At 44.4% G+C, this 20,214-nt stretch overlaps 3 protein-coding genes across 5 annotated transcripts in view; 2 read left to right on the plus strand and 1 right to left on the minus strand.

Moving 5' to 3' along the window:
* The window catches only part of ACLY (ATP citrate lyase), a 42,888-nt gene extending 40,882 nt beyond the window's left edge, over window positions 1-2,006 (plus strand). For both annotated transcript variants that reach the window (XM_030840277.3, XM_030840278.3), the window contains 3 exons: window positions 188-270; window positions 553-629; window positions 1,047-2,006. In XM_030840277.3, the coding sequence (XP_030696137.1) occupies window positions 188-270; window positions 553-629; window positions 1,047-1,141 (255 nt within the window). In that variant the 3' untranslated portion in view covers window positions 1,142-2,006. The remainder of the gene's footprint in view (window positions 1-187; window positions 271-552; window positions 630-1,046) is intronic.
* Window positions 2,007-2,972: 966 nt separating this feature from the next.
* Window positions 2,973-13,778, plus strand: KLHL11 (kelch like family member 11). Of its 2 annotated transcripts, XR_004035881.2 has the most exons (3): window positions 2,973-3,563; window positions 8,013-9,768; window positions 11,312-13,778. XR_004035881.2 is itself a non-coding variant. In XM_030840279.2 (2 exons), the coding sequence occupies exons 1-2, from the start codon at window positions 3,019-3,021 to the stop codon at window positions 9,592-9,594; spliced, it is 2,127 nt and encodes a 708-aa protein (XP_030696139.1). In that variant the 5' UTR covers window positions 2,973-3,018; the 3' UTR covers window positions 9,595-13,778. The 2 variants fall into 2 exon arrangements, 1 of the variants encoding a protein (XP_030696139.1); XM_030840279.2 differs by having other exon boundaries at window positions 8,013-13,778.
* Window positions 13,779-13,986: 208 nt separating this feature from the next.
* KLHL10 (kelch like family member 10) lies at window positions 13,987-19,586 on the minus strand. The gene is made up of 5 exons (XM_030839812.2): window positions 19,393-19,586; window positions 16,500-16,989; window positions 15,017-15,634; window positions 14,581-14,730; window positions 13,987-14,361 (listed from the first exon to the last, which is right to left on the minus strand). Exons 1-5 carry the CDS (start codon window positions 19,584-19,586, stop codon window positions 13,987-13,989), a joined length of 1,827 nt encoding a protein of 608 aa, XP_030695672.2.
* Between the last annotated feature and the right edge of the window lie 628 nt (window positions 19,587-20,214).

The raw sequence follows: 20,214 nt of genomic DNA on the forward strand, positions 1-20,214 counted from the left end.
GTCCTTTGCTAGACATTGGGAATTAAGTAAGACACTGTCTCTCCTAATCAACTGGGATGTTTTGGCGGGAGCCTTTTAAATGGTGGTCAGGAATTCGTAGTAATAGTTGTCATGGTAATAGTGGAACATTACGAGGAACAAAAATGAGTACTAATGATAAATACTTGGAATTTTTTTGCCTTCCCAGAAACCAAACCTTATCCTGAATGTAGACGGTTTAATTGGAGTTGCATTTGTAGACATGCTCAGAAACTGTGGGTCCTTCACTCGGTGAGCTTGCAGCTATATTCTTCTTCCTAATGCCTACTGATTTTTCTTGTTTCCTCCCAACTCTAAAAGCAACGCATGCTCATTAGAGAGGATTTAGGAAATATGGAGAGGTATAAAGAAGAAAAAAAGTGCCTCTACACCTACCATCCAGAACATCCCTTTTTTCTACTTTGAGTTCAAAGAGAGCTAGCTTCTCATTCCTGGGCAGAAATTGTACTTTCTTTGGGGAGGAGGGCAGTCATGTGAGCCACTGTAAAACTACAAGTGGATTGTGTGTTGCAGGGAGGAAGCTGATGAATATATTGACATTGGAGCCCTCAATGGCATCTTTGTGCTGGGGAGGAGTATGGGCTTCATTGGTGAGTTGGCAGTAAGAGTTCTGTGTGTTTGTTTTTGTGTTTTTTGTTTGTTTCTGTTTTTGTTTGTTTTACCCCATGGTTCAGGTATACCACTTAACCTATGTGGCCAGTTTCTGGGAGAGAGATGACACCTTGTCTTAATCATTGTTCCGAATCCTTCCTTTCTTAAACTTCTGCCTTATCTTTATCTTTGTTCCTTTGTTCTTGGAAATGAGTTTGATTGCTAGCCCAGGGAAACAGAATGAAGTCCAATAGTTCCCTTTTACCAAGGCTGGCATCTGCCTGGGGGATGGATCGGGATGTCCTTCCCCATTTGTTTTGTATTAGTTAAGATTTCCCTTCCTTATCTCCTCCCCCTCACCAAAATTTAAAAAACTCACCAACTCTTAACAAAAAGATGCGTTTGCTTCATGTTAGGACACTATCTCGATCAGAAGAGGCTGAAGCAGGGGCTGTATCGTCACCCATGGGATGATATCTCATACGTTCTTCCGGAGCACATGAGCATGTAATGGAGCCAGGAACCCTGCCACAGTAAAGTGAAGACGAGAACGCCTCCCCCCACCCCCGGGAAATAGCCACAGACAGCTGGCACTGGAGCTTGCTTAAAGGGTGGGCCTGGAATGTAAACAGCCACCAGTGTACAGGCACCGAAGACCAACACCCACAGGCTAACACTGTTCAGTCTACACAAAGAAGCTTAATATTTTTTTTATAAGCATAGAAATAAGAACCCAGCCAATACTTGTAACATTTGCTTTGCTACCTGCTGTATTTATTATATGGAAGCATCTAAGCACTGTCAGGATAGTGTTTTTCCTCATTGTAGGGTGTTACAATGTTGCTTTCTTTTTTCCATTAGTTAAAAAAACGTTTTCCCCTTGAAGGAAGGGAATGACACTTTTAAGACCTCAAGATACTCTCCACTTAAAGGACCCCTAATATGTTGTTTTTCCTTTTCGCCCTCCTCATATAACCTGAAGAGCATTGTATTAGTCTGATTTTTTTTTTAGGATCTTTTCGTATGTTGTGTGTTAAGAGTTTGTTTGGTATCCCCCTGAAATGTTCCATGTTGCAGACCAATGTCAGGGGGACAGGACTATTGCATCCTTAGCCATTGTTACAGAATATGTGGAGCAGTAATTTAAAATGTAAAGTCGTAACATACATATGTTTAAAATGGAAGCGCCAAGCAAAAAGCTGTGAAATGTCTTGTGTCTTGACATTCTCTGTATTTATGCAGCTGACTTGTCTGTTATCGACTTGTCCTCAGTTTGCATCTGTAATCCACAAAGATTCTGGGCAGCTGCCACCTCAGTCTCTCCTCTGTATTATCACAGTTCGGTTTAAATAAACTATATAGTAACAATGAAAACATACTGCTGTCTCATGTCATCCATTTCCTTTCATCTGCATTCCTTTGAAGTGTACTTTCTAATAGTTTTACTACATGTAGTTTTAAAAATGTTCATCCATCTCTTAAAAAAAAAAAGAATCAAAATACTACCTTCAAAAAACCCCCACTATCTTCTCCCGTGAATCTGTACCTCCCATTTCTCAGTGAATGGGAACCAAAGCTTTACTTAGATACTCAAGCCAAAAGCCTGCCTTCACTTCTCTGGTTGCCAAGTCCTGTCGATTTACCCCCCTGATCTACCCATATCTGGTCTGATAACTTAGTGCCCTTAGTTCCACTTTTGTCCCCTTACGGTCCATTCTCCACACAGCCACCAGCGACATTTTAAAACAGGCATCTGATTGAGCCACTCCCTTGCTTAAAGCCCCAAAGTGGCTTTTATTTATCTTTTTAACACGTATGTATGGAACAGTAACTGTGGACCAAGCACTGTGTAAAACACCTGACAAGCATCTCATTTAATCCTCACAGCGGTCTTCCAATCTAGATAGTATCCCATTTTTTAGAAAGATAAATTAGTTCAGAGATAATAAGTAACTTGCTCACCCGCATCCACTTAACTGGGGCTCAGTCTCGAGTCTTTTTTTTCTTTTTCAATTTTTACTCCAAGGCCATTCTAAACGTTTAAATAAAAATCCAGTGTTGCCACCCAAGACAACACTGGGTGAGGGTCTAAGGGGGCTTTTGTTTTACAAAACGATCACGAAGAGCACGCTGCTCTCTAAGGGGATGGAAACAGCCATCCTCCCAAGGGCGTGTGGATGGGCGGCCCCCGGGGAGACTGTCATAACTGGGGAGCATTACGTTTGCACCTTACCTGAGGGGGACGCGTTAGGGCGGGGGGGCGCATGCGCAGACCCAGCGGCGGCCGGCTCCGCCCCGCGCCCACTACTTATTCCCAGAATCCCTCTGTGTCGCACCAGGACTGCCGGATCCTTCGGGGACTGCGGGGTCGGGGGCGGCGGCGTCAAGATGGCGGCGGCGGCGGTGGCGGCAGCAGCAGCGGCGGCTGCGGCTGCATCTCTGCAGGTGCTAGAGATGGAGAGCATGGAGACGGCCGCCGCCGGCTCGGCGGGGCTGGCCGCCGAAGTCAGAGGCAGCGGCACGGTGGACTTCGGGCCTGGTCCTGGCTTGTCTGCAATGGAGGCGAGCGGGGGCGACCCGGGCCCGGAGGCCGAGGATTTCGAGTGCAGCTCTCACTGCTCGGAGCTGTCATGGAGGCAGAACGAGCAGCGGCGCCAGGGCCTCTTCTGCGACATTACCTTGTGCTTCGGCGGTGCGGGAGGCCGCGAGTTCCGGGCCCATCGCTCGGTGCTGGCCGCCGCCACCGAGTACTTCACGCCCCTGCTCTCGGGCCAGTTCTCCGAGTCCCGCTCGGGCCGGGTGGAGATGCGCAAGTGGAGCTCCGAGCCCGGGCCCGAACCCGACACGGTGGAAGCTGTTATCGAGTACATGTACACCGGGCGCATCCGCGTCAGCACGGGCAGTGTGCACGAGGTGCTGGAGTTAGCCGACAGGTAGGTGGCGAAGGCGGGATGTGCAGGGCGGGGGTGGGGATGCTCGCCGACCGAGGGCCGCATCCAGGGAGGGCGCAGGAGAAGGCGGGGAGGACAGTGTCCAGGGTGGGCTCGAGTGAGCCCTGACGAAGTGCATTCGTTTGATACTTATTGAGCTCCTGCTGTGTGCTGTGGGGCCGCCCCTGCGCTGGGTGCTGAGGTTGCAACCTGCCAGTCCGGCGAGGGCAGCCTGTCAGACTCCAGGTGAAGGGACAAAGGCAATGAAGAAGAAGGTCCGCATGTAATAAGTACTGTGTTGACATTTAAAAAGGATGAAAGGGGGCTTCCCTGGTGGCGCAGTGGTTGAGAGTCCGCCTGCCGATGCAGGGGACACGGGTTCGTGCCCCGGTCTGGGAAGATCCCACATGCCGCGGAGCAGCTGGGCCCGTGAGCCATGGCCGCTGAGCCTGCGTGTCCGGAGCCTGTGCCCCGCAACGGGAGAGGCCACAACAGTGAGAGGCCCGCGTACCGCAAATAAAATAAATTAAAATAAAATAAAAAGGATGAAAGGATAGTGATTGCGTAGAGGAAAGACCTTTCTGAGGAGGTGACATTTAAACAGACCTTTAAACGGCAACGGAGTACTGGCCATGCAAACATGAGGAATGACCATTTCTGGCAGATAGCGCGAAGGCCCTCGGGCGGGATCTCATTTGGCTTAGAGAAGAAGTGAAAAAGGAAAACTCAGTGATCTAGTGGATGAAGGGGAGAAGGGTGTGTGAAATGCGTTGGGAAAAGGAGTTTGGATTTTACTGGGTGATGGGAAGCTGGCTAAAGAAATGATCTGATTTAAATATTTTTAAAGATGATCCTGCTGCTGGGGAAGATGGATTGTAGGGGGCCCAGATGGATGTTCCAGAGACTAGGTAGGAGGCAGGTGAATGCAGTTTGGAGGTGGGGCGGAGTCTTTGGGGGCGGTATTATGTTACACATTCGTTATTTGAACAAATACCTATTGAGTACCTATTATGCATCAGTTCAGACACTGGGTTCTAAGCTGCTGGGAATTCAGCAGTGAACAAAACAGACGAAAGTCCCTTTCCACATTGCACTTACATTGGTAGATGGACAATAAATAAAACAGCATGTTAGGTGATTGCTAGAGCTGTTTTGAAAAATGAAGGATGGTGGGGCATATAGAAAGTGCTGGTGTAAAGGAGCTGTTTTTAAAATTGGATGGATAGAGAAATCCTTGTGAAGAAGACATTTTGCAAAGAACCGAAGGAAGTGAGGTTAAGGGTGTTTCAGGTTGGGGACACAGGTGCTTGTCCTGAGGTGGTGCTTGTCTGGGTGTTAGAGAATAGCAGGAGGCCAGTGTGGCTGAATCAAAGGGATGCAGGGTGAGAGGAGTAGGAGAGGCCTGAAGGTGGTAATGGGGATGGATCCGGATCCCACAGGGCCTTGTCAGCCTGTGGAAGGACTTGGGCTCTTACTCTGAATGACATGGGAAGGTTTGGGCTAGAGGAATGATGCACTTTGATTTGGAGAATGCTGTTGTGTTGAGAAAAAGGATGAGGTGGTGGGGAAGGGGCTGCAAGGGCAGAAGCAGAGAGACTAGTTTAGGAGGTTGTGGCAATGGTGGTGGAGGTTTGGATTGAGGAGGGAGAACGAAGAGTGATGAGAAATGCTTTGATTCTAGACATATTTTGAAGGCAGAGGAGATGCATTTGCTGATGGATTTGATGTGGGGGGTTAGGGAAAAGACTGCTAGTTTTTTGACCCACTGGAAAGATGGAGTTCGTTCATTATTTATTAAGATGTGAAAGACTGCAGGAAAGTGTTTGGGAGGAAAATCAGGAGTTTGGTTTTTGGTCCAGGAAGTGTCTAGTAGGCAGTTGTATAGAAGAGCACTGGGAGCTACAGATTGGAAGGAAATTAGCAATAGGTGGTAATTAAAGCCTCGGATGAAATTACTTAGGAAGAGAGTCTAGATAGAAAAGAGAAACAGCGGGACTGAGCCCTGGGGTTCTCCAGAATGGTAAAGAGGAACCAGCAGAGGAGACTGATCCCATGGAAGCCTGAAGTGTGTCAAGGAGGGAGTAGCCAATCATGTCAGCTCTGTCAACTGTAAGTGATCATTGGATTTGGTGATAATAGAGGTCCCTGATGGCACTGACAAGAGCCATTTAAGTCTGACTGTCAAGAGGACCAGAAAAATGATACACATGGACATGTGTGGAGAGGAGTCCAGGAAGGTCTTCCCCCCCAACCCCAAGACAGGAGATAGTGGAGCGTGTTTGTGTGCTGATGGAAAATGAATCTGTGGAAGAGGAGAAATTGATGTTATAGGACCAAAGTCCTTGAAACCAAGAAGGGGATGGAATCCATGTTAAAAGTGGAGAAGTTGGACTGGGAAGGCAGAGTATAGGGTACAGCTGTTAGGCAGACAGATTGGATAGTGGGAGAGAATTCCCCGGCAGTCCAGTGGTTAGGACTAGGTGCTCTCACTGCCGGGGCCCGGGTTCAATCCCTGGTCGGGGAACTAAGATCCCACAAGCTGCGAGGTGTGGCCAAAAAAAAAAAAAAAGGTAGTGGGAAAATGAAGTTTCTGCCTGACTGCTTCTGTTTTCTCAAAGCATGAGACTGGGTCATCTGTTTGAGGGTGGGGTTGGGTGGGTGGATGTAGGTCTGAGAGAAGAGAGGGAGGTTTGTTGAATGCAGATGGATAGAGAAGGGTCATTGCACTCATTCAAGCCGCGTTTGCTTCTGTCATGTGAGCTTGTGTTCTTTCAGATTTACTGCTGCTTTACTGGAGAATTGGGGTGAGGAGAGGAGAGAACACCCCAGGCAGTTGACTTAACACTTTAACTTCTCTCCATATGTCAGTTGCTGAGCAGCTGCCTTGTGTTTGGCACTAAGCGCCCTGCAACCATCACATCCAACCTCACCCATCAGCTCTGAGGCAGGATTCCTTTACTACCTCCCCACCTCCCCCCATATACTCTTTCTGTTGATCACACCTACCTTGCAGGCACCTACAACCTGAAGGGATAATAGGAAGTGCCCAGCATGATGCCTGTCACGTGGCGCGTGCCCAGTATACAGTAGCTATTGTTCTCATAGAGCAGTGTTTCCAAACACCTGTCCAAGGGGATGCGTGTCGGCTTACCTGGAGTGCCTGCCAAAAATCAGAAGTAGGGCGTGGGGCAGCCCAGGAGTGAGTGACCCTGGCACCGACATGTTTGAGAGCCACTAGAGCTCTTACCACTCAACCTTGTCTCTGGTTTATGTCTGAGATGGTGTGTTCTCTGGAGAGGGTGAAGGGAGCCTGTCTTGAGATTCATCTTCATATCGCAGTCAGTTATTAAGCACAATAATCACAATAGCAAATGGTTACTGACGTGAGAGAGGCCTGGACTGATGAAGTCATTCCTTTTTTTTTTCCTTTTTTGGCCGTGCCAAGCGGCCTGTGGGATCTTGGTTCCCCAACCAGGGATGGAACCCGCGTCCCCTGCAGTGGAAGCACGGAATCTTAACCACTGGACCCCAGGGAAGTCCCGATGAAGTCGTTCTTACATTATTTAATGTTCTCAGTTCTGGGGACTTACTCTTCAGCAGTGGTCTCAAATTGGCCACCCCTGGGGCTGAATTCTGCCAGATTAATTTATGTGAGCAAACAGCATCTAGTCAGCTACATGCCAAACTACTTTCTTTACTTTTGTAACGTGGACCATCCTACACGTTTTCTGTTGTTGTTTTATTTCCTGGCTTCTTCAGATGTTTTCGTTTGCCTTGCCTCACCTGCTTTAATGAGAACCCAGCTCAGGACAAAACCCCTGAGCACCACCCCTGCCCCCACCCCTGGGCTACTCAAGGAGAAAGCTCTGGTGAAGAAAGGATTAAAACCTCTGACACAAAGCCTGCACCGCCATTCCCTCTGAGAGCTGACCAGACAGCCTCCCAGGAGTCACAGTTCCTGTACCATGTAGCTGATGCTAAAGAAATTCTCTTCACTGAGACCCAGCCTCACCTAAGAAGAGGCTGGTTGCTGGCAAAGGACTAGGGCAGGATGGCAGAGACAACCTTGGATAGGGATTTGCCTTTGCCAAGGGCAAGTTAAAGTGGAAATAAAGTATGGGACTGTTGCACTTTATTGAAGGATATGTTCTGAAACACCTTACATAATCAAAAATTCTGTGTGTGTGTGTATTATACATACTTTGTGTAATATATAGTACATATAAACTATCTAATGGAAATAATTTAAAATATATAAAGATGATTTTTATATATGCTTTTACACCTACTTTTCAGCACAATCCTTTTTAATTTGGGAGGATATGCTTTTTCAGGTGTTGTGCATGAAGTGAGATGAAGCTTACATTTCAGTTTATAATTCAGATGCTCTCAAAAGTACAGCCACATAAAATACGCACATTTGAAAATTCTTTCTCTTTTTCTTGATTTTAGGTTCCTATTAATTCGTTTAAAAGAATTTTGTGGAGAATTTCTCAAGAAAAAACTTCATCTGTCTAATTGTGTGGCCATTCATAGTTTAGCTCACATGTATACTCTAAGCCAACTTGCTCTGAAAGCTGCGGATATGATACGGAGAAACTTCCACAAAGTAATTCAGGATGAGGAATTTTATACTTTACCGTTCCACCTCATTCGAGACTGGCTGTCAGACTTGGAGATTACAGTTGATTCTGAAGAGGTTCTATTTGAAACCGTTTTGAAATGGGTTCAGAGAAATGCTGAAGAGAGAGAGAGATACTTTGAAGAACTTTTTAAATTGCTCAGATTGTCCCAGATGAAACCTACTTACCTTACTCGTCATGTCAAACCAGAGAGGCTGGTGGCCAATAATGAAGTTTGTGTCAAGTTAGTGGCCGACGCAGTGGAGAGGCATGCTCTTAGAGCCGAGAATATACAGTCTGGCACGTTCCAGCATCCTGCTTCTCATGTCTCATTATTACCTCGCTATGGGCAAAACATGGACGTGATCATGGTTATTGGAGGCGTGTCAGAAGGAGGGGACTATTTAAGTGAATGTGTGGGATATTTTGTCGATGAGGACAGATGGGTAAACCTACCCCATATTCATAATCACCTTGATGGACATGCTGTTGCAGTAACAGAATCCTACGTGTATGTTGCTGGGTCGATGGAACCAGGGTTTGCTAAAACTGTGGAAAGGTATAACCCAAACTTGAATACCTGGGAACACGTTTGTAGTCTGATGACAAGGAAGCATTCTTTTGGACTAACAGAAGTCAAAGGGAAGCTATACAGCATTGGAGGACATGGCAACTTCAGTCCTGGTTTTAAAGATGTGACTGTTTATAATCCCGAGCTTGATAAATGGCACAACTTGGAATCAGCACCAAAGATTCTTCGAGATGTTAAAGCACTAGCCATTGAAGACCGGTTTGTGTACATCGCTGCCCGCACTCCTGTGGACCGGGACACTGAAGATGGATTAAAGGCTGTCATCACTTGTTATGATACGGAGACTCGACAGTGGCAAGATGTGGAATCTTTGCCACTTATTGACAATTACTGCTTTTTCCAAATGTCTGTGGTCAATTCAAACTTTTATCAGACAGCCTCATGCTGTCCCAAGAGTTATTCTTTAGAAAATGAAGAGGCAGTAAGAAAAATTGCCAGCCAAGTTTCCGATGAGATCCTTGAAAGCTTACCTCCAGAAGTCCTAAGCATCGAAGGAGCGGCCATTTGCTATTACAAAGATGACGTTTTCATTATTGGAGGCTGGAAAAACAGTGACGATATTGACAAACAGTATCGGAAAGAAGCTTACCGATATTGTGCCGAGAGAAAGAGGTGGATGCTTCTTCCTCCCATGCCACAGCCTCGTTGTAGAGCCACTGCCTGCCATGTGAGAATCCCATACCGGTACTTGCATGGCACTCAGAGATATCCTATGCCTCAAAACTTAATGTGGCAGAAGGACCGGATCAGACAGATGCAAGAAATACATCGACACGCCCTAAACATGCGACGAGTGCCAAGCTCTCAGATAGAATGCTAGGTTCTCTGATATGTGCAGCTCAAAACCGTTATACCTGTTCATGAGGCTGAAGATACCCAGACTGTTACTTGAAAAAGTATGTCAATAACTTATTTTCTACATGAACTGATTATCGCCCCATATAAAGGAGATATAGTCAAAAACTGAAGAATGGGAAGATCAATTCAATACATGGTAATTTTTGTTAGTTTGCAGTCTTTATCCATCTTTGGTTTGCGTGTGTATTAGCTGAATAAGATCTTACTAAAGATAAGTGGAAAAACCAGGTGTAGTTACTTGACTGTTTGTCTGCCAGCAAGTTTTAACTCCTTTGTCTTAGGGTCTTATGTTTTGAACATGCTTTAAGCACCAGTTATATTTGCACATTTACTTTGATAATCTTTTTCATTTTTTTCCCGAATGGTTGGTTTTGACAAGATCAGAATTTATGCATTGAGCCGTCATCTACAGGAGGTATGTGCAATAGTGAGATTGAAATTTGAAGGGAAAAGCACAGTATTTCAGCAAGGTGATTTCAGAATGTTTGCATTGATACTTTTTTATATTTGTTTATCTACAAATGCTGTCTTGTTTATTTCTAGAAGAGATGATTGATAAGAACTTTGTGATTGGCTCATGCATTTTTTGAGTATTTTTCATTTCTTTAGCAACTGTGTTATAAACTTCAAGTCATCGCTCTGAGACAGTGGTAGTTGGCAAGAGTACTGATCTTTAGCTGACTGATTGAATACAGAGGAAGTCATATCTGTGAGATTTATTTCTCTAAGAAGAAAAGTATTATTAGTCTAGAGTAAGAAATCAAAGGCACCGAAAAATTTAAAAACGCTTTTTTCGGGAGTTGCAGGCTTATTTGAAGATAAATTAATGAGTGTAAATAATGCCAATGACAATCGACACAATGCCTTCAGTTTTAACTTTTGCTCTGATGCATATTGTATGGAATCCTTACCATTCCTTTCTAGAAGAAACTTTCTTCAAAATGGGAAGGAAGTAACAATTTAGAGAAATGTTGCTAAAGAGAAGCCTTATTATTTCTCAGCCTGGATTATTACAATGTTTTATCCAGTTGCCCTAGACTTTCATTGGAACTTTGCCTGAGCCTAGAATACTACATTTGGGCGCATAATTATGGCTCTTAAAAATTTATCACTTTGGTTATCTTTTATTTATTTTTATGCATTCTTCTGATATTCTTATCTGCGCCCAGGCTTTATGCAAATTAGCACTTAGGTTGACTTTTAGCACTCAGTTAACATAAGGGACTCCTGCTCTAACGGTTTGAAGTGTGGGTCCAGTATACTTTTCTTGTTTCTTTCAGAATGTCTCTACCTTCTTAGACATTCTGGAATACCATTCTAGAAGGTGAATTCCAAGTACAGTGATTTTTTTTTCCCCCTAGTCCATTATAGTTAATCTTATTAGTTGGATCAAACATCAAAAGGAAAAAAAGCACAACCAGGAATTTTGGCTCTCAGTGTGCTGTGAGACTATTAATGTTTAGCCCTTGGACTCTATACTAAGAGCTTAACTGAAATTTCTGAATCGGTATCCCTGCCTAGGACAAAGTTTTTCAATAATGTGTTGGAAATCTGCTTTAAAACCATTTAATTTAGGCCGGGGTAGGGATGGGAGACTGCAAGTCTATTTCTTTTTTTTTTTTTTTTTTTTTTTTTTGCGATACGCGGGCCTCTCACTGTTGTGGCCTCCCCCACTGCAGAGCACAGACTCCAGACGCGCAGGCCCAGCGGCCATGGCTCACGGGCACAGCTGCTCCGCGGCATGTGGGACCTTCCCGGACCGGGGCACGAACCCGTGTCCCCTGCGTCGGCAGGCGGACTCTCAACCACTGCGCCACCAGGGAAGCCCTGCAAGTCTATTTCTATATGAGGATATATTATCCTACCCCACCTCTACTGTTTTCTTAATTTCCATTTATTTGTAGTTATTTTAATAAAAGCTATTTGGATTCTGAGAAGTGCTAAGTAGTTGTGAGAGGTCTATGCAAGTAAGACAGGAAAGCTCACTGAATGAAGTTCTCATTTCTCTCTGATAGACTGTGCTAGCAAACTGCCTTTTCTTGGTGCTGTTGAAATAATTTAGTAGCTCACTAAGGTGCCAGTTTCTCTCCAGAAGGGTGTAAGGTTTTTGATTGCCTTTTTTTTTTTTGTCTCAGAGTTGTCTTCTGAGACAGTCATTACCAAGTTATTTGTAGGGTTATCTTTTTTTCACATGATGTGGCGGAAGTCATAACTCATAAGATTTAGGTAGAATCTGGTTTTGAAAACGTGATTGAAACTGTTGTTTTTTAACTCGGCAGGCAGCCGAGGCCATGGCTGGAAAGAGAGGGTAAGTCCTTCCTTCCTTGCATGACGATGTGTGCAGGGTTCCTGACTACTGGATTCCTAATTTTCATCTTTGAATTCACATGTGTGATTTCACATCAGTAACTTGTGTTTCTGAAATATCCTAACTAACTTGTTAATAAGGAAAGAAACCAGATTTGCTTAAATCTGTTCAAGGCTGACATTCTGAAATTCTAAACTGGAAGTAACTTCCTGCAGTATTTGGAAAGGTTCTGATTATGATGACCAGCCTAAAGTGGCTCTTTGGGAAAGAAATTTCCTTTTTGATGAAACCTTAAAGATTGTGTTTGATAACTTAAGAAGTTAAAAATGCAGCTTTAAAAAGACAGCTTAATATGTATTCAAGCAAACCTTTTTTGCTTTTGTTTTTGTTTTGTAGAAGGAAAAGAGAGGAATTGATTATACCAAAAAGTAATACCTATATGAGTGAGGCTGCTTGTATCTTAGAATGGATATCCTTTAACTATACCTACCCCACCACGGTTTAAAAAAAAAAAAATCAGTGTATATATTGAGAATGTCAGTCATGAGCTTAGTGTTTAAGTAATACATCTCACTTGCAGTTGTTTGCATGATTAGTCTTGTGTATCTTGATACCCAACTTTGCTTTTGCTGTGCCAATTCAAAACTACTTTGCTAAAAAAAAAAAAAAAAAACCCTCAAAATTCATTGACATCAGTTTTGTCTTGATTACTTGATTTTGTATTGTATTTCTGGGACAAAAAAAATTTTGAAATCTTTTTTTATGTAGGACAGAAGTTTGAAGAGATAGAAAGATAGTGTTTATGGCAGATTTCTGTTCTTCTGTATATTAAACTCCTCAGGCTGCTGGTAAGGCAGTTTCTAGGGCACACTTTTTTTCCTCTTTATGTTTCTTGCTAGTGTAGACGTGGTATGTGTAAATACTTCATTCTCTGCTTCATAATTCTAATATGAACACTATACTATTGGTAGACACATAAGCTGAATTGTATATTTTAGTTACTTGGCCTAATCGAGCATAACCAAAGGGAGGTTTTTTTTGTGCTTGCCTCAAACTAAGTGTATCGGCCACATTTCACGTCTTTTCCAAATATGTAGAATTGTCAAGCAAGTTCTCTGCCTACACTAGAAACATAGGGTGTGTATAGGTTGTCATTTAAGTGTAGAATATTTGGAGAAACAGTTCAGTCTCTCCTTTTTTAAACTGTTAAACATTCTGTCACAGTTCATCACTCCAGTTTGTTACTTTCTTGAGAATAGTCCATTTTTGTTTTTGTTATAATGCTTACTATTATAATATGTTTTGGTCATTGGAAACAAAACAGCTCATAGTCGTGATGTAATACAATAACAATAACAGAATCGTCATTTTGCTTCAAGGAATTTAATTAGATAGCAAATAACCACTCTTTGTTGATTACCTTTGTAGGGCTTTTGTCTTACTCTCCATGACCATTACTGGAAATGTCTGACAGTGAAGCACATACAGTAGGGCACTTGTTAACTTAATCCTCCTGCATAATGCACTCCTGAAAAGTAGTGCTTGCTACATGGTCGAAGATCTTATGATCCATGTGCTGGGGCTCTTTGAGTTATTTGTAAAATAAATATTTAGTTCCAGTTGATACAGTGAGTTTTCTGGGCTGACAGTATCAAGCCCCTATCTACTGCAAGTATAATCTTGACTGCCCCCCCTTAAGTCAGAGGAGATATAGAATTTAGGACGCTTTGAGACATTACATTGTAAAATAGCTCGTTTTATGTTCCCAAGCTATCTTGTTCTGTGTTATAGCTACTAATCATCTCAATGTAAGTTTTAAATAAATGTATTTCTTTAGAGCTGATTTGCACTGTGATTTTTCCTTTTTAACTCTGCACCATTGAATATAATTGCTTTCTTCCTCCCCTCTTATTCCCTTCAGTCATGCAACCCTTGGCTCCCTTAAGTTGAACATTTTCCAATACTCCTAGAAGTTTAAACACTGCATTTATTTAAAAGAAAATTCTTATTGCTTGCTTAGACTTTTTATTAGCTAAGTGAAGAGGCTCATACAGGTAGGGTACTTGTCGAGGCGGAATGCCTTACTTCATCGCGCAGTGCTAATCCTGTGAAGTTGCCTCGTCTAGCTGCGTATTCCTCAACGTTGGCCAGCCCTGGTACCACACAGCAGCTCAGAGCACTGCGGTATATACTCATGTCATGAGCATCATACCACTCTTCGGTCTTTTCATCATAGCACTCAACATTAAAGGTGGTGGTAAAGCCATTAAAGCCACCCACCACAAACAAGAGGTCGTCTACCACCCCAATACCAAAATTGCTACGAGGAGTAAACATAGTGGGGATTGTGCGCCAGATATTAGCCACTGGGCTGTAGACTTCTGCACTCCTAAGTCGATTAGCTCCATCAAAGCCGCCTACCTGTGGACAGCAGAGGAAACACAGCTGGCTGTTAACCATCGCTTCTGTTTGCTGAGGATGCCCTCTTTGGGGGTGGCGGGGGGGACCAGTGATTTCATACCTCCCTCTTCCACTATCTTCCACGGAAAGAAGCTTTCAGATTCTTCCCAGTGGTAGTGTAAACCTATTTGCTAATAGGAAATGTAGGGCTATAATTTTTGTTGTGCAAAAGGAACTCACCGCATATACGTGTTCTCCATAAGCAGTTACGCCTATTCCACTCCTCCTGCTTCTCATGGGTGCTATGACTGTCCACTGATTACTCTCAGCGTTGTACACTTCTGCCGTTGACAGGCATTCATTTCCGTTAAACCCACCACATATGTAGACCTGTGTGAAGAGAGTTCCAAGATTATTAAAACTGGGGAGTAGAAAGAAAGCGTGTGTATATGGTGGTGGCTGGGGCAGGGGACACTTCTGATGCCAGTCTTCAGTCTGAGTTTCTTTTTTCCACATGTGCACGCATTGCTTTTTAATAAGTAAAATCAGAAAAGATAGTCATTTGATGAAGGAGTTAGTATTGCAAAGTGAATCCTGCCACTTCTGTTTTCCATCCATTATTTCCAGGCCTGTTTGCTTTCACATCTCCTAACCCCACCTTCCCCTGGGGTCTTACCTTTCCATGGAGTGTTGTGGCACTCGCATCACTCCTCTGTTCATGCATGGGGGCAATGAGTGTCCATTGGTTGGTCTCTGGCTCATAACGTTCAGCAGTGTTGAGACGCACATAGCCATCAAATCCTCCCATGGCATAAATAAAATTACCGAGGACTGTCACGCTGACATAGCAACGCTTGGAGTGCATCGGGGATACCTGGTGCCACGTTTTCTTGACTGGGTTAAAACGCTTGACACTATTGAAATAGTCTATACTATCGAACCCCCCAACGACATAAACATAGCCTTTCAAATAAGCTGTCCCGTGGTAGGCACGAGGACTCTCTTCCTCACAAGTGACATTCAGCCATCTGTCTGCCCGAGCATCATATGCCTCAATGGTATTGGTGGGGCTCCCACCACTCCAGCCACCAATTGCAAATAGGATGGCGTAGGGCAGGCGGGGCCTGGTGAGTGGGTTGGTGAAGTCAGAATTAGAAGATCCGTTCATGTTTAGGTCATACATGGCCTTCAGTGCATTAATGATGACTGGCTTGCATTCCTCGCTGTCTTTGATATAGTCATTCATCTTAACATTGGTCATGAAGTATTCAGCATGCATTAGACCCAGGCGAACCTAAGAAGGAAATAGAGAAAGTCATTCAGACTAGGTGTGGTGTCTGGAAAACCCATGTCCTTAAGCCCGCAGTTTTACAGTCTTCTCCGAATGCAGTAGGATCATGTTTTGTTTTGTTTTTGTAATTTACAGCTCACAGTTTAAATATTTGTGTTTTGGAGGTGGTATACATTGGATGCTGAGAATGAGCGAGATAGAAGCCACCTCAAGTGGTCACAGAGCTAGTCCATTCCTTGGCCCCTGGACAGGACTATTAGACCAGAAAAAGCTGTGGTCATTATTCAGTAATTGGATATCTATGTCTCTGTATGTAAAATAACATGAATTAGCACCAAATGGCTACAATTGAGTGCAATGCTCATGATCTGGTTTCTTGTCCAACTCCTGTTTTGGTTGGGGAAACTCACAGAAGGAAAGGGGTGAGAGGAAGACCCTTTAGAATTCTTTTGAAGGCCTGCCCTCTCCTTCCCCCACTACCAGGGAGAATCTTGGTCAAAGAGAATATAACTGGAGCAGAAGGAACTAGCAATGTCAAGGGCAAAGAAAATTGCAAAATTCCAGAGAATAGCAGGGGATGCCTTCTGTAGAGGTACATATATAAGTATATGTAAGTATAACTACAGCCTTGGAAGCTGTCAAACATCTGAGTATGGCTCTTGGGACAATCCCTCTGGGATAAATGAATCAAAAGTGAGCAATTAAGGGAATTCTCTGGCAGTCCAGTGGTTAGGACTCTGAGCTTCCACTGCAGGGGCATGGGTTCGATCCCTGGTTGTGGAATTAAGATCCCACAAACCATGTGGCACAGGCAAAAAAAAAAAAAAAAAAAGCAATTAAGCATCCCACAAAAGAATAACTAAACGACCTTGGGAAGCAAGACTGAAATATGCTGCTTTCTATTTTGGGGGTCATAAGAAGTCCATTTTACAATGGCCTCAAATACAGCATCTTCTTGTTTGACGTTGAGTTCATCTTTCTCAATGATATCCTTAAGTTCAGTGACTGAGAGCTCTAAAAACTCTTCTGAGACTTTCACCATCTCCTCAAAGTTGTGCAGTATGAACGTGTAGGTCTTCCGCCTCAGCTCAGGGCAGTAGATGTAGTCTGTGAACTTGCAGATGCCGATACAATTATCCAAACACAGCTCCGACTCGAGGAACTCACAGCAAGCCCTGACAATACCCATGATGTTAAATTGGTCTGCAGCAACCAGCAGGTTCTCCATGTTGTCTGGTGTGATGGGGACGGTCCGGGTGTACGCATATTCGATAATTAGCTTCATCATGTTGGGGGTAATGCCAGGGATGTTGTATACCTTCTTTTCAATGTTGTTCCAGCCACTTGTAAACAAAGCTCTGGAAGAAAGAAAGAAACTAGCGGTCACTGAAATACTTCTCTCTAGTTTGCCATGTTCCCTACCCCCGCCACCTTCTCTTGTTGTGGGACATTTGGACATTTTCCAAATAGTGTGCACAATAAGTAAATTGGAAATAAATTGGCGTGAGGAAGTGGGGGGAGGAGGGTAGGTTTTATACAGTGGTCAAGAGAACCTTTCCAAGAACTTTGACTTCGGTCACTTGTATTCCTATCTTCATGATAAGTAGGCTTTTTCCCATTTTGTGGATGGAGAAACTGGTATCTACAGCTGGGAGTAAGACCGAGGTCTTTTTCTGTCTCAGCCCATTGCCCACCAAATTCTGTCTTAATTAAGGAAATTAAACTTGAGCAAATACACTTTTAAAACAAGTATTATTGGGCTTCTCTGGTGGCTCAGTGGTTGAGAGTCCGCCTGCCGACTGGGGGGACACGGGTTCGTGCCCCGGTCTGGGAAGATCCCACATGCCGCCGAGTGGCTGGGCCCGTGAGCCATGGCCACTGAGCCTGCGCGTCCGGAGCCTGTGCTCTGCAACGGGAGAGGCCGCAACAGTGAGAGGCCCACGTACCGCAAAAAAAACACACAAAAAACCAAGTATTATTCAATCAACACATATCCAGAATCTGATCGCTTCTCACCTCTCTCATTGCTACCTTCTTGGTGTGAGCCACCACCAGCTCTTGCCTAGATTATTGGAAGTAAACCTCCCAACTGATCTCTCTGCTTCTGCTTTTGACACCTCCAGAGTTTATAGTCTTATCCCAGACACCAGCATGCTCCTTATGAGTTGATGCTCCTCTTCCGCTCAGAACCTTCCACTGACTTCCCTTGTTACTCAGAGTAAAATACAAAGTCCTTACCAGGGACTACAAGAGACCTCTGAGATCTGGACCATGAATACCTCTCTAACCATATTTCCTCTCACCTTCCTCCTCACCTTGCTCCAGCCCTGCTGGCCTTGCTTTCCTTGAATACACCAGAGATGCTTCCATCTGTGCACTTTGCTTCGTACTCTGCCTGGAAGGCTCCCCCAAGATCTCCGTTATTTCCCAAGAGCGCAGCCCCTTGAAGTCTTTGCTCAAATGTCACTTTGTCAGCAAAGTGATAATCCTATTTAAAATTACCACTGACCCCTCTCTATCTTCCTTTTTTTCCCTAGCACTTATGACGTAATATGTATTTTATTTATTAAATGCCTGTTCCCCCTACTGGAAGGTAAACTTTACGAGAACAGGAATGTTTATACATTGTTTTATTTCCAGTACCTGTCACAAAATGGGCACTCCATAAATAATTATTGAATGAGTAAAATGACTACTATTCTACAACAACTTATTGGGTCCCTACTATGTAGCTAGGTACTTCTCTAGGTGTTGCAGAGGACAGAAGTCCCTGCTCTAATATATTTTTCCTTCCTTTTTCTAGGAAGTTTAAGGGAATGTGGGCTCAGAGATCAAATTCTCTAGAGAAGAGGTCTGAAAACCTACAGCCTCTTGGCCAAATTCAGGCCAACTCTTGTTTTTGTACTGCACGTGAGCTAAGAATATTTTTTACATTTTTAAATGGGGAAACATTTTTTTCTTTTCTTTTGGGGGGAAGATATTTTGTGACACCTGGAAGTTAAATTCAAATTTCGGTATTCATAAATAATTTTATTGGAACAGAGCCATGCCCTTTCATTTAGTATTGTCTGTGGCTGCTTTCCTACTAAAGGCAGAGTGGAGTAGTTGTGACAGAGACTGTATGGCCTGCAAAGCTTAAAATAGTCACTCTTTGGTCATTTTGTATACCCTGCTCTAGGTCTAGATGAATGAGAACTTTTAGCAACGGGTGGCACGCACTTATCATATCTTCATTGGAACCGAGTACTCACATATTTTCAGCTCATGAACAAAATAGGTCTTTTACTTCCTGGGTTACAATAGTTTTGGCTCAAACTCCTTTTTTCTTCTGAAAAATATTTCCTTGGTTCTTTCCCCTCATCCCCCTTCCCACCCTCTCAGTCCTTGTTAATTTGTCACCCTGTTTGAGATAGTCTCAGATAGGGGCTTAAGGGGTGGCTGGAGTGGCACTGTCATCTAGGTTTAAGTAGGAAACCCACTACAGGTGTCCAACCTTCCCAAAGGTTGGTTTGGGTGAAAATCAAAGAAAAAAAGCATCTGGCCCACCAATAGTTGGTTGAAATCTAGTTGCAAATGAGACAGAAGAGGCTCTGGCCCTAGCTGTGCCTCTTCAGAAGACAAAGGAGCCAGTCTACAGGAGCCCAGGGCTTTGACAGTGTCCCTAAACTTAAGATAATGGGGTGGGAAATATGAAATGAACCAAAATGTCTCAGAATGAGCCCCATTCCCCCTTTTGGCTTAGTCCAGCAACCGTGTTGTACCTAAAGTAGGAACTGCAGCTACAGAGGATGTTCTTGTGGGCATTGAACTCAAAACCATTGACCTTGATGACCACGTCGCAGAGCTTGCCCTCTAGCCTAAGCTCGTTGAAGATCTCACAGGTCATCGCACTCATCTTCCTCTCCATGTGAGGCTGGTGGAAACCTGCGGAGGCCGCCGTGCTCTCCATCTCCATGGCGCCCTGGGACAAGGGGAGCCAGGCTGCTCTCCTAGGGTGTCGGGGAGGGTGGTCGGGGCCCTTTAGCCAGCTGTCACTCCTTCTTCCTACTATACCTTTCACATTGGGCCCAGCAGGCAGCCCAAGTTCCAGAATCCTGGGCCCGCTGTGACATCACTCTCAGGATTGTGATGTCAGGTTCTGGAACTCTCTCCTGTCCCTGTCCTCATTCCTCCCCCCCCCCCGCCCCCATGGCATCACTCAGGCTGAAGACCACCCCACATCTTCCGCAACCAACCAGAAGCAGGACGTGACCACTGACACCACGTAAGACTTTTGATTCACTCTAGCTCCTGCTGCCCGCTTCCGGTGCTCAGTTTGGCGTCTCTGTGGCAACCATCTACCTTCTTCCGCAGCTTGGCCCTTGGCTCCTGAGACACTGAGTTCAAGGAAACCGAGTCAGAGGAGGCAGAAGGGAGAAGTAAAGCTGATGGGTTTTCATTCTGGCCCAGATGTCCAGGGCCCTCCTGCCCTCTGGACTGAGTCACTCATCTTCTGTGATGAGGAGCGAGGCCCGTGAAGGAAGCACCTTCTGGATCTTCAACAGAACTCACTTATGGCTCCTTCACACCCCCTCCCATCTGCG

The sequence above is a fragment of the Globicephala melas genome, chromosome 20, assembly GCF_963455315.2.
Source record: "Globicephala melas chromosome 20, mGloMel1.2, whole genome shotgun sequence".
NCBI classification, from domain to species: domain Eukaryota; kingdom Metazoa; phylum Chordata; class Mammalia; order Artiodactyla; family Delphinidae; genus Globicephala; species Globicephala melas.

What these genes read in the sequence shown, in the direction of transcription:
- KLHL11 (XM_030840279.2), top strand. Translation starts at nt 3,019, where the DNA reads ATGGCGGCGGCGGCGGTGGCGGCAGCAGCAGCGGCGGCTGCGGCTGCA. An exon ending in GTGCTGGAGTTAGCCGACAG is followed by an intron (nt 3,564 to 8,012) that starts GTAGGTGGCGAA and finishes TCTTGATTTTAG; the next exon opens with GTTCCTATTAATTCGTTTAA.
- KLHL10 (XM_030839812.2), bottom strand. Translation starts at nt 19,586, where the DNA reads ATGGAGATGGAGAGCACGGCGGCCTCCGCAGGTTTCCACCAGCCTCAC. An exon ending in AGCTGCAGTTCCTACTTTAG is followed by an intron (nt 16,990 to 19,392) that starts GTACAACACGGT and finishes TCTTTCTTCCAG; the next exon opens with AGCTTTGTTTACAAGTGGCT. An exon ending in TTTCAGTCTTGCTTCCCAAG is followed by an intron (nt 15,635 to 16,499) that starts GTCGTTTAGTTA and finishes TTTCCTTCTTAG; the next exon opens with GTTCGCCTGGGTCTAATGCA.